At 51.0% G+C, this 15,933-nt stretch overlaps 2 protein-coding genes and 2 non-coding genes across 6 annotated transcripts in view; all 4 read right to left on the minus strand.

The window, feature by feature from the left end:
• Positions 1-1,389: 1,389 nt before the first annotated feature.
• Positions 1,390-9,530, minus strand: RPS3 (ribosomal protein S3). 2 transcript variants are annotated; one of them, XM_023929259.2, is made up of 8 exons: positions 9,473-9,530; positions 6,393-6,585; positions 5,457-5,587; positions 5,256-5,349; positions 4,391-4,485; positions 3,663-3,850; positions 2,296-2,492; positions 1,577-1,648 (listed from the first exon to the last, which is right to left on the minus strand). In XM_023929259.2, the coding sequence occupies exons 2-7, from the start codon at positions 6,516-6,518 to the stop codon at positions 2,299-2,301; spliced, it is 828 nt and encodes a 275-aa protein (XP_023785027.2). In that variant the 5' UTR covers positions 6,519-6,585; positions 9,473-9,530; the 3' UTR covers positions 1,577-1,648; positions 2,296-2,298. The 2 variants fall into 2 exon arrangements, with proteins under 2 accessions (XP_023785034.1, XP_023785027.2); XM_023929266.2 differs by lacking the exons at positions 1,577-1,648; positions 9,473-9,530 and adding an exon at positions 1,390-1,519 and having other exon boundaries at positions 6,393-6,501.
• Positions 2,825-2,972, minus strand: LOC111931043 (small nucleolar RNA SNORD15). Its single transcript, XR_002865426.1, has one exon. It is a non-coding gene; the product is annotated as a small nucleolar RNA SNORD15 (small nucleolar RNA).
• Positions 3,965-4,111, minus strand: LOC111931044 (small nucleolar RNA SNORD15). The gene has a single exon (XR_002865427.1). It is a non-coding gene; the product is annotated as a small nucleolar RNA SNORD15 (small nucleolar RNA).
• Positions 9,348-15,933, minus strand: part of FCHSD2 (FCH and double SH3 domains 2) — a 127,696-nt gene continuing 121,110 nt past the window's right edge. For both annotated transcript variants that reach the window (XM_086883627.1, XM_086883625.1), the window contains one exon: positions 9,348-9,536. In XM_086883627.1, the coding sequence (XP_086739753.1) occupies positions 9,465-9,536 (72 nt within the window). In that variant the 3' untranslated portion in view covers positions 9,348-9,464. The remainder of the gene's footprint in view (positions 9,537-15,933) is intronic.

The following is a 15,933-nucleotide window of genomic DNA, read 5'->3' on the forward strand; positions in this document are numbered from 1 at the left end:
TACTGAAACTAAATTAAAATCTTTCCAGAGTTCCTTAGTTCATCCTACCCCCAGCTCAACTTCCAGGGCTTTTGTCCAAGGGAAGCATCCAAAAGATACAGAGAACTGAACCAGCTCCCTCCTCCTTTTTGAGATTCTTCAAACAGCTCAGGGAGGTGGTAATTCCAACCAAGACACGTGGAAAAGCTGTTCAGCTCACACTTGCAGCCACAGCTTCTCTGGGCACCCTGTGCCAGGGTCTCACCACCCCCTGCAGTGAACAATTCCTTCCCAATATCCCATCCAGCATTACCCTCTGGCAGTAGAAAGCCATTCCCTGTGTCCGGTCCCTCCATCCCTTGTCCCCAGTCCCTTTCCAGCTCTCCAGGAGTCCCTTTAGGTCCTGGCAAGGGGCTCTGAGCTCTCCCTGGAGCCCTCTCTTCCCCATTACTTGCACATCTCTTGACTCTACCACTGATCAGCACCGAGGTTAAAAGGGTAATGGACAAGGTTGGAGAGCTTTTAACCAGGAAGAAGTGGAGCAATCTCCAGGAAATCCAGCCTTCCCTGGGAGGCAGCAGGAGAGATTTCTAACCATCACCATGTACCACATGGGAATGTTTAAGAATTTAGAGACAACATGCAAAACTGGGTTTGACTTTGCTTCAGATCTTCCCACCTGCACACATTTCCTGCTCCTATGATCTGACAGAGCTGCTTTGTCATCTTTTATATTTTCAGATTATTTCCAAATTCAAATTCATATAAAAAATTAATGCTGGCATTAGTCTAAAATATGTATTAACTATTTAAATCTTTGCACTGAATGGTGCACACAGAAACCTGAAATCACTCTAACACCTTAAGGCACATCTTGTTTCTGAAACTTAAAGAGATTCCCAGGTGTGCCAGAAAAGCTGGGAACAGCAAGGCCAAGGCTCCCTAGACAGACCAGTTCAAAATTTCAATTCCTAAGCTGCTAGCTCCTGCAGAGCAACCTCCTAAAAACAGAAATGTGGATATGAAAGCTACTCCTTAACAACAAAGCTTACATGCAACAGGCTTTGAATTCCTCAAAATGCAAACTCCTTGATCCTGCACATACATTATGTACCTACAATGTGCCTGTCTCTTCCCATTTCTGCACCAGACTTCCACCAGATATTCCCACCTCACAGCTCAGGACAGAAGGTTTCAAATCCCGAGTGTCACTTTTGTTCTCACCCCCCAAATCCACACCCAGTTACCTGACCCTAACAGGAGCTGCTTTGGCCTGGACACTGCCAAAAAAGCTCCCCCTTCTGGAAGCACTGGATAAGGGACTGGGATGTCAGAAACAGCCACCAGTACTCCATGGAGTGTGTGCTACTCATGAGCATCTAAACACAGGATTGCTGCTCCAGCTCCATCTATCAAGGATATCAGTGTTTTATTCACACTTTGTTTGGATCAGGTTCCGGTGAAGTTCACTCCAGAAGGGGACACAGCAACACAATTCCTTCCACACCAAAGGTGGGAGCAAGGTCTTCCTAGAGCACATCTTGAGAAAATAAAAAGGAAAAAAAAAAAAAAAAGAAAGAAAAAGCACCTTCACAAACACTGTCTTTTGTTATTTTATTAAGAGATGTTTTCAGGACAGACAAGCTTCTGGTTGCAGATGTTACAAGCCCTACAACGAGAAACAAAACACTCAGTGAGCTGGGGGCAAACTCTTTTCCATAACCATCATCCTAGCCCAAACCAAGAACAAGCCAAGCTTTCCAATTAAACTGCATTTCCCATTTCCTGCTTTTGGGCCAGTGATCCCTCTTTTTCCCACTGAGGCAGATCTTGGCAGATTCCTTGGTGAGACTTTAAACTGATTACTTTCTTACAAAAGCAGCCTACAAATTGTTCTCATGTGGCTTCTACGGCTATCCCAGACTGGGTCCTGGGGCAGGACAGGATGGATATATGAGGAATATATTCCCTGTGCTGCCAGCTGCACACTGGTAGCAGTTGGTACAACACCAACACATCCGAGGCACCCAACCCAACTGTAGTAATCCAAGGTCTCCAAATCCATGCTGTAGAACACAACATGGAACAGATCCATCATCTCATCTCCAGAGGAGTGTTCTGAGTTGCTCTGACACATGCCTTGAACCCTGGCCCCTGCACACAGAGCAATGCTCAACCTCAACCCTGTGGTCATTGTGCTGAGCACAACACAGCAGCTTGTCTTCCCAAAATCCCAGTTCCAGTGTTTTTGGTGGCCTGAAACTTTTTCTACGTGGATCCCCAGCACACCTCCCTCCCACTGCTCCAGGCACTTACCCCTCAGGCAGTGGGCACTGGCTGAGGCATGGCTGGCTGTTCTGGTTTGCCACCTTTCTGCTCTGAAATAGGGGTGGTGGGCAAAATCTCTTCTTTGGGTTCCACGATGCTGACGTGGTCTGGCAGAGGCTTTTTGGGGCCAATCTTTCCACTGGGGTCCCAAGGCAACATAATCTTTACTTTGATTCCCAGTACTCCTGCAGAGTGACAGGACAAGGGAGACACAAAACAGATTAAGCAGGTGTTCATAGGGATGAGCACCAAGGTTACAAAATATTTCTCTGCACATAGAAGATCTGCTGACAACACTGTAACACAGACATGCTACAGCTTACAAATCTAATTACTGTCACTTTCTATCAGTGTTGTAAATTCAGGCAACTTAAAGTTGGATATCCACAGTTACTCAACTCAGTGCCTTGGCTGACTGCAGTTCTACCTTCAATTCATTCTAAGCCTGCTTTTAAACTCTGTCCTCTTCCTCAGCTCATTTATCGTTTTAGGAAATGCCACTTTTATTTTTTACATCCCTTCTCAGACAAATGCCTCTAAATCATCCAATGAGCAGGACATCCTGGCCAAGGCAGCCTTAGCACAGCACCACAGAACGTGGCACAGAGCAGGCTGCAATGATACAAGGATGCCCCTTCTGACTCGTCATCTTATCATCACCGAAGGGAAGGTGGAGAACAGCTCTGGCTGTTGGGATCCCTACACCAGGAGTTCTGCCACTAATTAACCCAAAGCCAGTTAAGGCACACAGGTCATTTGTGTTTTACCAGGAAGGAGAACAAGTGGAAGCAGGTTTAGCTGGGAAGATTGACTGACACTTGTAGCACTCCTGTTCTGCCAATCCTGAGGAGCCAGGAAAACCAGAATCCCAACTGCCAAGAGCTCTTAAACCCAGACAATAGGTACTTCATCTGGAAGTTATCACCAGCCTCAGAGGCACCAGGACACAAGTGAGTAGAAAATCTACAGCCACATTCCCTACTGGAAACATCCAAACACCACAGCAGAGAAGTGGATGACCTGGTACAACCACACTGGCTGCTGAAGGCCCCTTGGCCTTCCATTCCCAAATGATTTCTACCTTAGATGTAATGTTCAAATTTCACAGTCAGAGTTCAGCTGCAAAAGCCCAAGAGGACAGGATTTTCAGAGTCTGAACCATCCACAGCAGCACAACTGAACTACTCTGTGAGATCAGAGGTGCCTCAAAACCGAGTGAGTTTCAGCCCAGGGATGCCAGTGGGAAACCTCCACCCTGCAGGAATGGGATGCCAGGAGCTGAGACCTTTTCTCTCAGGAGTTCTAGAGAAAGAACCCAGCAAAGCTGCAAAGGGATCCGCGTGCCAGGCACTCACCCTGCCGGAGCAGGACGTGACGCACGGCTGTGTCCACGTAGTAATTCACTGGGTCCCCACTGTGGATCATCAAGCCATCCACAAACTTCATGGATTTGGCCCGCTGACCTCGGAGTTTGCCGGACACGACGACCTCACAGCCCTTGGCCCCGCTCTCCATGATGAAGCGGAGGACACCGTAGCAGGCTCTGCAGGGAGAGGACAGCCAAGCCATCAGCCCGCTCTGCCAGACCCAAAGGCTTCCTGGAGGAATTTTACCAATCCCAATCTCAGTTTTGTGTGTCAGGAGTGCAGCTCCCATCCCTTCTCAGACAAATGCCTCTAGATCATTCACTGGTGACAGGAGGCTGCTGCTGAAGGACCTCACGCAGCACCACAGAACGTGACACCGCTGAGGCACCGCCACCAGAGCCACCCGCTTCTGACTCGTCATCGTCTCATCACCGAGGGGATGTGAGAGCAGGGCCACTGCCACCTGAGCACAACACAGCCACGAGGCCTGAAATGGTGTTTGCTTCACTCCTCCACCCATTTATCCCCCAAGGAACACACGCAGCTTTATGCCACACAGATAACCTGTAGCCAGATACGCTCTTAATGCTCCAGAACTGTGAACTGAAGTTTCAGTGCAGCACCACCAGGTTAAATCTTCAAACGGCAGAGGAGCTGTTTTTTGGGAATGCTACTGGAATCCCACAGTTCCCCCACAGACAGGCTGCTGTACTCACCTGCGCACAGCCAGCCCCCCCAGCAGCTTGTAGCGCAGGGACTCGGCCTGGGCGATGGCACACAGACCCCTCGTGGCCACCTTCTCGGCGTAGAGCTGCACAGGAGAGAGGCACGCTCACAACAGGGCCCCTGCCCGAGTCCATCATAGAATCCCAGCACACTTTGGATTGGAAGGTTCATCCAGTGCCACCCCTGCCATGAGCAGGGACACCTCCCACTGTCCCAGGTGCTTCAAGCCCCAATGTCCAACCTGGCCTTGGGCACTGCCAGTGATCCAGGGGCAGCCACAGCTGCTCTCGGCATGCCATGGCAGCTTCCCACCACCCTCACAGTAAATTTAACTTTTACTTTAGCACAACACAGGAGCTTCATTCTGCTGTAGTCCCTGCATTCAGTCCAGTTACTCCTTCCACATTTACAGGCAGCAGCTTTATCCTACATTCCCTTCCCTGTATAATCCAGCAGCACCGGCCAAGCTGGAATAAATGAGCACCACCCCAGCACACACATTCCCCCTCCCCCCCGATTTGTTTTGGTGCAAGGAACTAGTAACAGGAGCAGATTTCATGGAATAAAACTACTGAATCCTTTGGGTTGCAAGGACCCTTCAAAGGACTACTCCAACCTTCTCCTGCAAAAACACCCCTAACATTAAGGATCAAAAATAACTGGTGTGTTACTTTCTGTTCTGTTTCTCAAAGATCCTTCTGCACCCAAATAGTTTCTTTATAATTCATTTTGTACTTTAGTGCAGGAATATTTTTGAGGCCCAGTAACACACAGCCCAAGTTATCCTGAGACCACCTGACACCATCCTGCCATCACAAATCCAGCTGCACCACCCAGGTCCTCAGGCAGTTTTACCTCCACACTTCCCTCGGGGAATCCAAACCTCTTCTGCACCACAGCCGTCAGCTCCCGGATCCGGCGTCCCTTCTCTCCCAGGACATTCTGAGTTCTGTGGGAAAATAAGTACAGGACAACTGAGAAAAGTGTCCCCAGGAGTGAGACTGGAGCCATCCCAAAGAGCTTTCAGAGTCTCCCAGTTCAGGAAGGCTGAGTTACCTGGTGGCAAGGATGATAATCTCAGTCCTGGTCGGAGTGACCCGGACTTCCACGCCGGAGTATCCATCCTCAGCCAGTTCCCGAGTCAGGAACTCGTTCAGCTCAGCTTTGAAGATGCCATCAGCGACAAACTAAAAGACAAACGGACAAAGTCACGGTCTTGTCACATTCTGAACTTGAGTGCAATTCACCAAATTCCTCCTGCAGCCTGACAGTCTCTCCCAACAACTTTCTCCTCCTCTGAGAGAAATCACAGAATATTCTCAGTTGGAAGGGACCCACAGGGAACACCAAGTCCCAAGTTTTACATGAACAGCCCAGGGACTGAACCCACAACCTCGACTTTATTAGCACCGTGCTCTGCCCAGCTCAGGGTGCAGCAGTGGGGAAAAATGGACCCCCTTTCCCTGCAGTTCTCAGGAATAATCCACTCCTAGCAGGAGCCTACACCAACCACGGCCTGGCCACAGCCACTGTTCAGGCTGGGATCACGGCTCTCTGCCGTAATTCGGGAGTAATTTAAGGGAAATAATCACATCCCTTTCCCAGCCCCACGGGAAGCTGCTGCTGGGACTCCTGACAGCCCAAACTTCCCTCGCTCCCCAGGACAGGCAGCGTCCCGCGCCCTCCCGGCCCACAGGGCTGGGCAGCCACTATCCCCAAACCCTTCCCACGGGAAAGCAAAGGGAAAACGCCGCAAATCCCGGCTCCCGGCGCCGCTCCGCACCTCCGAGCTCAGCCCCGCGCGCGGCCGTGGGGAAGCGCCCGCTCCATCCCGCCGCCATGTTCCCCGCCGGGCCCCGCGCCGCATCCGCCGCCATCCTCCCCCGTCCGCCGCCGCTCCCCGCCGTGCCCCCGCCCCGCCGGCTGCCGGGGCCGCCCCGGGCGAGGCGGCAGCGCCCCGCGGCCGCGGAGGATCCGTGCGGCCGCGCTCACCTTGCGCTTCTTGGAGATCTGCACCGCCATGATGAGCCGCGGCCCGGCGGAAAGGAGGGAGCGGGCCCCGAGGGCGGCGCTATATCCGCCTTCCGCCGCGCCCCATTGGCTGCCCGCCGGCACCATGGCGGAGAGCGGGGCACGATGGGAGATGTAGTCTTTGCCACGCCGCCATGTTGGGGAGGGCTGAGGCCTGTGTATGCCCCAAAGCAGCGTTAAACGGACACGAGAGGCAGCAGTGCATAAAATAAAACAGATAATTGATAATGCGCCCTGGGTTTACACCTGGGGACCTGCTGTGCCCAGTCGTTGCTGTCAGAGGGTGCTCTGCTGTTATCCAGGAACCACAGCATGGCTTGGTTGGGAGGTGACCTTAAAGCTCATCCAGTGCCACCCCTGCCATGGGCAAGGACACCTCCCACTATCCCAGGCTGCTCCAAGCCCCCATCCAGCCTGGCTTTGGACACTCCCAGGGATCCAGGGGCAGCCACAGCTGCTCTGGGCACCCTGTGCCAGGGCCTGCCCACCCTCCCAGGGAACAATTCCTTCCCAATATCCCATCCATCCCTGCCCTCTGGCACTGGGAGCCATTCCCTGTGTCCTGTCACAACACTTTTTTTTTTCTTTTTTTTTTTTTTTTTAATGGTTTAGGGATTGTAGGGGATTACAAAAATAATAATAATAATGTGTAGAGCTGATGCACAGTCTCTAGGAATCGGATATTTAATCTGCATTTTATCATGGATGTTATTATGGTTTGCAGTTAGACCTGATAAGCTTAAAGGCCTTTTCCAACCCAGGTGATGCTCCTGACTACAGCCAGAGCAGCAGCAGGACCAGCAGAGCAGCTCCCAGCCAGATCCCCCGCTCCTCTTTGCCAGGGAAAAGCCTGCTTTGCCACTAGATGTCAGTGCAGACGGTTTCCAGGCTGGGAAAAGCCTCTTCCCCAGGATTCACTTACCCAGAACGGGAGGGATGGCACTTGGCAAAGGCAGGCGGTGGTGGCGGTGAGGAATTGTCCCCTCCTGCCACCAAGCAGCTTTGTCTGGCTTCTGGCGTGCCCAGCCATGCTGCCCCTGCTCTCCCAAGATTCTCTGTCCCACACACATCGGATCTGGGAGAAGTGTCCAGCAGCTGGGTATGTCTCTGTGCAGGGATTTGAGCCCTGTGAACTGGGCTCCCAAATAATTTGTCAGGAAAGACCCTCTCGAACCGCACAAACCCCACTCTGCTGTTTTCCTGCATGGGAGCACCGTACTTCCAGAGCAGAAAATAGCTGCCCAAGATAATCTAGTTTTTAGGCTGAGTTTACCCAGGCGGGGCTCACCCAACATATTTCTGTATCCTATAAAGACAGTGAAAGGCACAGCATGAGGAAAAAGCCTGACCCTGACACGTGTCCCCTTTTCCATGGCCTATTAAGGACAAACTATGTGTGGTGTCAGCATTTCAGGGTCAGCACCCAGGGCTGGAGCCGGGCACAAAGCCGGGGCCTGGGTGGTGTTTGGCACCAAGGGAATGTCCCTGTGCCCCCAGACGTGGCCTGGCTAAGCCAGGGGGCTCTGAGCCGTGGCCTTCACAGCCGGGGACATTTCAGTGCCTTCCTCAAACAGCAATGTGGGATTCCTCCCCCAGCATCAGCCATCCCTGGCTGCAGCCCAAGCCAGCCCCGGGTGATGCTCCCAGGTGCTGGGAATGGATTCTGGGCCAGTTGGAGATGTTCCTGCTCAATTCACAAGGGTTTTAAAGGACCTTTAAAGGTCCCTTCCCACCCGAGCCATTCCATCTCTGCTCCATCCCTGCTGAAATGGAGGCTGGCAACTTCCCAAAAAAGCTGTGACATGCTGGCAACCCTCTCCACAGAGAGCTCAGGTGTGGTCCCGGTGGCTGGCAGCAGCACTGCTGATCTCCTCTTGGACCGTGCAGCCACAGGCAGGAGCAAAATCAGGGATGCAGGGGAAGGATGTCACCGCGGGATGTGGCACTTGGCAGCAGCAGGAACTCCCCGTGCCCGTGGGGAGGGCCCCTGGCAGGTGCTGGGAGGTGGTGCCAGGTTTCCTCGCTGTGGGGGACACGGCTCAGAGCAGGTTTGGGAATTGGGAGCTGTCCTGCCTCCCCCCCAGCTCCATTCACTGCCCAGACAGCAACATAGTTTATGGCAGCTGAGGGCCATTGCACAGGCTCAATTAATCCAGTATCCCAGCGTTTTCTCCCCGGGAAGCTGGCTCCTGTTCAGAGCAGGCAGGAGGGAATGGCAGCCCTTTGCAGGGAAAGGGCCAGGACAGCCAGCAGCTTTCCCAGATTGATGGCACGCTGGATTTGGGGATAACCCCTACTTTCTGTGAGCAGTGACAAATGGTGGCATTGGGAGCGAGTCTCCTGCCTGGGAAAGCCCCCGACTGCCATTGCTGCTCCCAAAATAAGGGAGATCCTGCCAGGGACTGTGCTGGCTCTGCAGGAGGATCAGGGAACAGCCTTGGGGTCATGAGAAATACAAACTGGTACAGGCAGAAGCACAGGGTCTGCCCATTCCTGCTGTGCTCCCTCAGCTCAGACACCTGCAGGATTTGGGGTGACACGCTGGGTTCCCATGCCAGGCCTCATCACTGTGGATATGCCCAAGGAATTCAGGAATCTCCCTTGCAGGAGCCTGTTCCTTAGGATTTCTCTCTGTGCAAACGCAAGCCAGGGAGCTCCAGGGGGATTTGGACAGCCCCATCCCAACCTACATCCCACCCCCTTTTAGTGCAGGAAAGGACAGAAAACCTTCCAAATCACCTTCCCTACAACCATCAGAGGCACTGCAGAGCTAATGAATTTTCCCAGGGAGTAGCTGTGGAAAATGAAACCCGGAGTAGAGATGGACAAGATGAGATAGTTTGCATTAAATGAATGGAGATGGGTCCTGGAAGGTAATTCCAGCAGAGATCAGATGAATTGCGAGCACCAGTTGTAAAGCATTTGTAAAGTCTGACTCAGACAGGAATTTTACTGCAGGAGATGCTGTACTCGAGTTTACTGCTGCAGTTGGAGCAGCTGGTACGGCCCGAGCTGTATAAACCCCTCACAGAGTTACTCACCACTCCCTGGCACCTCTGGAACTCTTCCTGGGAAACGCGTTCTGCCTTCCCACACGGAGCAGCCCTTCAGAGTGGGGAGAGATGGAGGGAACAGGGCTGGAGAGCAGGGAGTCAGGGCCACATTTACAGGCCTTTTGTAAACATTTCACACCTAGGAGGATTCTACTTGGCCAGAACACGGGGAGTAAGTCCAGTAAACCTTCTGCAGGCAGGGGAAGGTGGCAGGACCCTGCAGTACAGGGATGGAAGAGAGCACCACATTTCCAGGCAGAGACAGCTCTCAGCTGCCTCAATCCCACCTCCTTCCCTGCAGCTGGCACAGCAGGACTGAAACTCAGGCAGCACCAGCTCAGCTCCAGCCTCAGGAGGAATACCTGCTCTGGAAAGGTGTGTGTTACCCTCCTGGAGAGTTCACAGCTCTGAGGACACATTAAAGCTTGAAAACCAACCGCCAAATGGGCAAAACACAAGCTGTGCACTGGAGATTGTCTGGATTTAATCCAGGAATTGCAGCATTCAGCAAGGAGTTAGTGAAGCACAGAGTCTGACCCAGCAGCCAACTCGATTTTAATCCCAGCCTGCTATCTCCAGCATATCTGCTAAACTGTTGGCCATGTTTTAGTGGCTGTTCCCAAACAGCTCCATCACCCTGGCACTTTCCTTTGGGCATCTGCCCCGCTAAACAGGATTTCGCTTCGCTGCCTGGATTCACTTTAAGGACTTCAAGCAGATTATTAAATAACTTAGACTTCCTTTAGAAGCAGGAAATGGAGTAAGGATGCTTGGTGTGCTGTTTAGAGGGAATCCTTGGCTCATTACTGTTCAATGAACCGAGTGGCTGCTGGCAGAGGTCATTCCAGCAGCTCACACGGCTCTGCGAGAGGGATGTAAATCGAAACTTTAATGGGCATTTCCAGGAGAGCAGTTTGCCCTGGCACTGTCACCTGAGACCCAGCAGCTTAAGCAAGTGATTCTTAATCAGTTTTCAATGCCCCAGGAAACAGGCTGAGGGCAGGAGGGGCTGTTTTGCCCCAGCACCACATTTTGGGATGATTTATGGGTGCACTGAGATAAGGCTGGTGACAAAGGCCATTCCCTGCTCTTTGTGGTGGAACTGCTGACATGGCAAGGACAGGCCTGGAGGGACAGGACAAGGTGAATGGCTTCCTACTGCCAGAGAAATCCATGGAGCCTTCCACGTGGGAAGATGACACCTCCAACACAGCACCAGAGGCAAGTACCACCGAGAGAACTTGCTGAGGCTGCAGCAGGAACCAGCAGGGCTCAGGTCTCAAATCCCAGACCCTCAATCCCAGAGCCCCCAGGATTTCAGCTCCTTGCTTGGACAAAGGTAAGCAGAACTGCTTTGCCAAACTGATCCCAGGTTCTGTGAAGCAGCCTGGCAATACCCAGCTCTGTGCCTTCCCTGCCTTCCCTGCTTTTCCCATCTCTCCGCCCCAGAGACACAGCCAGGGAGCAGCAGTGATAAACTGGCTGTTGGTCCAAGCACAAGGTTATTTTCTAGGACATTGAGCAGAACCCTTGGATGCCAGCTTGCAGGAGAGCCATGAAGAATGACAAGACACCTGACCAGAATGCAAGAGCAGGGCTGCAAACTTAACACCTTTTTTTCCCCCCACCCTTATCTGTTAAAATAGCTTTAGAGGGGAAGCTCAAAGCAGTGTGAGGGGCTGCTGGCTTCAGAAAATGAGCAGTTTCAGCAGAAATACTCACTGACCACCACCCAGAGAGCTCTGATTTTTGGTATCTCAGCCATTCACATCTTAAATTAAACATTCAAGCTGCAATGCAGCCCAATTGTTTGGCAGGGGCTAATAAAAACCTGAAAATCTTTACCCAGCCTGCTTTTCTGTAGGAATAATACCACTAACATCCCAGAATTATCTCCATCTATGTCTGGCTAGGACTCCAAATCAATAAATTGTCTCCTCACCCTCAGATTAGCTCGGTCAGGTAATTTTGAAAGCAGCAGCAGCAGTTCCCCACTGTTAGGCAGAGCAGCTCTGCCAGCAGAATTAACACGAGATCCCTCGTTATCCCAGAGCAATCCCACTCCAACAGCATCCTTGGGGAGTAATTTGCACTGACCTCAACAATACTTTGTGGCAGTCTGAGAATCAGGAGTGCTGTATTTATTACTACTACTACTATTATTATTATTACTAAATATTTGGATTAATATTTGGAATTATATTTCTGTTTGGAAAGAAGAGAAAAAATTGGACAAAAATGAAACTACCACCTGTTCCTCTGGCAAAAAAAAATCCCAAACCCAGCCTTTTTAGAAAAACATTACATTTTGGTTTTCCCTCCTGCCACTTTCATTCCTGGCTCAGCCTCAGCTCTGATGTCCCAAGCACCCCACGAGTGCTCTGGTCCTTTCACACAAATTCCTGGGAAGTCCAAGCTCTCACTGCTTCCCCTGTCTCTGCCCAAAGGAGCTTCCCCCTGCAGGGTCCTTCTCTCCTGGCATCCTGTCACAGGGTTTGTCATCTCCCACTGTCACTGATGTTCTCAGAACCCCACAAGCCCTTCGGTCACAGTCCCCTCTTTGTCCCTTCTCTTGCTGTCACACAAAGAATCCCTTCCTCGTTTTAAGCAGTAACTTCTGCCATCGAATTCCCAAGAAAAATGCCAATTCTCTTTTAAACCCCACAGCAAAACCTGCAGCAGGAAACCCTGGGAGCATGAACAGGGTGATGGATTAGAGCTGCTCCCTCCTCAGAAACAAAGATGTCCTTATGAAGTGGGATTAATACCGCAATATCCATTTTTTTTTAACCCCATAAACCTTATTTTTAAACCATCAGCGTCTCACATCTCTTCATGCAAGTTTATTCCAGGAGTTAATCCAGGGTCATTGCTGTTTTCCAGACAGTGCTCTCCCTCCATCCCTTCCCTTTGCTAAGCAAGGAGGCCCCAGTCTTAAAGAAATTAATTAGTACAGTAATTTGCCCAGGACACAGAGGAGAAGCCGAATTTGTCCCACTCTGCAGGATTCAGCTGAATAAAAAAGACAAACAGCTGTGCTGTGGGATTTTAAAAAGCTGCTGTCAGCATTCCCAATGCAACCAGACCTGGAAATTCATTCGTCTTTCACTAAACAATGGAAAAAGGAGAAGCAATTACAGTAGACAAAACTAATTACAGCAGAGCTGAAGCACAGCTCACAGCACTTACTCTTCAATCTGCATTCAAAAAGAAAAATCCAATCCCAAAACCACTCCATCAAAAGAAGGTGAAAATCTGGGAGTGGAATAAAAGCAATTTTGAAAAAGAAGGGGCACTTCAGCATGGCACAGACTGGTTTTTGTAAAGAGAAACCTTCAGGTGATGCTGGCAGTGCCTGGCAAACAGGACACAGGGGTTTGTCCTGGGGTGATGCTGGAGTGGGGGTAAGAAATGACTCCCAGCTCCTCCTCAGTGGGGTCCATTCTGTGTTCACTTTGCCTAGGGTAGGATGTTTTCATCTGCCAGAAGAACTGGAGCATGGAGCATGCCAAGGTCTGCGGTCAGATCTCCAAGAGCTGGATCCTTGGGGGTCCCTTCCAACTCAGAATATCCTGGGATCTTTGTGGAGCTCAACTTGCACACTTGTGGCTGAACAGCTTTTCCTTCCACAGTGAAGACAAAGCACTCCAAAGGTGAGGATATCCCTGTTTCCCGATCCTCACAGCCATCCCTGCCTGACCCAGAACACTCTAGGGATATTCACAGCTTTGGGGGGAAATGATACCAGAGAATCCAAAGCCTTCTGTAAAGCCCATTGAATCCCTGGCCATGGCCCAGGCTGGCAAGGGACAGTGACAAGTTCTGTGAGAGACAATTCCTGATCCCCAGAGCTGGATGTCCCACAGGCCTGGCTCCTGTTCCCTTTGGATGCCAGCTGTGAAATCCAGCAGACAGCAAGAGGGAATTTTAAACAAAGTGTAAGAATCACTGCTTAACACAGAGACAGGCTGGAAAATGGATTGCAGGGAGAAAACCTGAAGTGGGAAGAGCACGAGGAATGGGATTGGGCTGTGGATGGATGTGGGCCACACTCGGGATTTGAAAGCCTCCACAAGCCATTTCCAACACACAAAGCTGCCACTGGCCACAGCATGTGTTTAATTCCAAAGGATTTCTGGGAACAGACACAAGGCCATGGCAGAATGTTGTTTTTCTGCATGGATCCTTAATGAGGTAGAGTCTGAAGCCTCGCTCCTGGAACTCCATTCCTGAGTCTCCATGGCCACTGCACAGCACTCAGCCCAACACTCTTTAGCACAGAGGTTCTCCCTGCCACAGAACCACTCAGGAAAATCCTTTCAGATCATGGAGTCCAATAATTCCTCCAGCACTGCCAGGGCCACCACTGACCCATGTTCCCAAGTGCCACATGCACATGGCTTTAAATCCCTCCAGGGATGGGGACTCAACACTGCTCTGGGCGGCTGTGCCAATGCCTGAAAATCCTTTCAGGGAAAATTGTTTTCCTCATATCCGTCCTAAACCTCCCCTGGCACAATCTGAGGCCATTTCCTCCTGCCCTCTGATTCTATTCCAGGATTCTCTACATTTTCAGCCTGGAGAGGAGAAGGCTGGGGGGAAACTCTTCAGTGTGCAGCATTACTGGAAGGGAGGGTGCCAAGAGCATGGGGCCAGGCTCTTCCCAGCGGTGCCAGGATCCGAGGAGATGCACAGGTACCTGTCAGACCCACTCTCCCCCTCCTCCTTTTGCTGCTCCACCAACCACAGGGATTTCCCACCTCTCCATTCCGGTATCACTGCAGAGCTTTCTTTCATTTTCTGGCTGAAATGACCTGCAATGCAGAGGCTCACTTGCTGCACTGATCCTGCTGCCAGATCTGTAATCCTCAATCTCCCTGGGGAATGCCTGGAGTAGGAAACCACTTGGCATGGCAAGCACGTCAGCATTTTCCTGGCTGCATTTTTTTATTGTCTCTTTGCTGCATCCCTGACTTCAGTTAAGTTTTCTTCCCTTTCTTTCTCCCTCACTTTCTCCAGCCTCCCCCAAAGTGCCTCCAACTGAGATCTCAACATCCCTGAGCTCCCCCCTCTTGGAGACACCTGTCTCCAAGTGTGGAGAGGTGTGGGAGGACAACACATTTACTCCCATCCATCCCAAGATTTTCATGCAGGACAACAGGTCTGCAAATGGAAAAAATGTGGGGAGACAGAACTCTTCACTTGGCAGTGGTATTCCCTCCTTCTGGGGAGGCTCCACAGGCTGACTGAGGTAGATTGCCTGCTAATCCTGCCCCTGCCATGCTGGGATTTACAAGTTATCCATTATAGGGACCTTGCTGGAAAAGCCATGCAAACCACAGAGCAGCCAGACTTCCAAGAAGCAGAAGATGCTTTATTTAGAGAAGATGGTGCAGTTCTTGTTTTCTTTTTCAATTACTATCAGCAGTGAAAGACATTTGTGCTATATGGGAAGAGAACTCGCCCACTTGCTTTGGTTCGGTATTTCCATAAAACAAACAAAAAGAAACCCTGGCACAATTTGCAGTAAACATCACATCTTTTATCCCCCATCTCTTTTGCCCACTCTGAGTCCTATTAACCTTTTTGAAAATCACTGAATCCCAGACTGGATTGGGACGGAAGGGATCTTAGATCACCTCATTCCACCCCTGCTATGGCAGGGACACCTTCCACTGTCCCAGGCTGCTCCAAGCCCCAGTGTCCAGCCTGGCCTTGGGCACTGCCAGGGATCCAGGGCCAGCCACAGCTGCTCTGGGCACCCTGTGCCAGGGCCTGCCCATCCTGGCAGGGAAGGATTTCCCCCTAATACCCAATCCCTATCTACAATGTTCCAGTTTAAAGCCAAAATTTGGGAACCACAGCACTCAGAGGAAACCCTGGTTCTAACAGATCCTGCTGCTGACTTTTAAGAACCCTCATTTCACCCTCTGCACTGGGAAAGTTCCCCAGATTCCTTCTCTTAACTATGCCAAGCAGGAAATGGAGCCCTGGAGGCTTTGTGGTGCCTTAGCCACTCTCTCTGCCTCTGTCTCTATGCTGTTCACACCGTGCCCATCCCTTACTCACAGGAAAGGCACTTCAGGGAGAAGAGGTTTTCTGATTTCTGATGGAAATCAGTTTATGGCAAGAATGATGGGATCACAGCACAGCTGCTGCTGGCTCTGTTTTTGGGAAGGAGAACAAGTAGAGGCATGGAGGGGGTCTGTTAAAAATGGAAGAAAGGAAAAGTGGCTCTGCTGGTGGATTTGAGGATTAAAACCATTTTTAAGTCGTAAAGCTGGTGAAAAGGACCCCAAGCAACAAGTGAAAAGGACAGAGCTGTCAAAGCAGCAAGGCAGGAACAATAATTTTTAGAAGAGCACCATGAATCCATACAAAAAGCAGGAAAGATTGGATTTCTCAAAGGAAGAGGCTGCAGGAGCTCAGGGGAAAAAAAGTGAAGGCTT

Source organism: Cyanistes caeruleus, chromosome 3 (genome assembly GCF_971803275.1).
Source record: "Cyanistes caeruleus chromosome 3, bCyaCae1.hap1.1, whole genome shotgun sequence".
Classification (NCBI taxonomy): Eukaryota; Metazoa; Chordata; class Aves; order Passeriformes; family Paridae; genus Cyanistes; species Cyanistes caeruleus.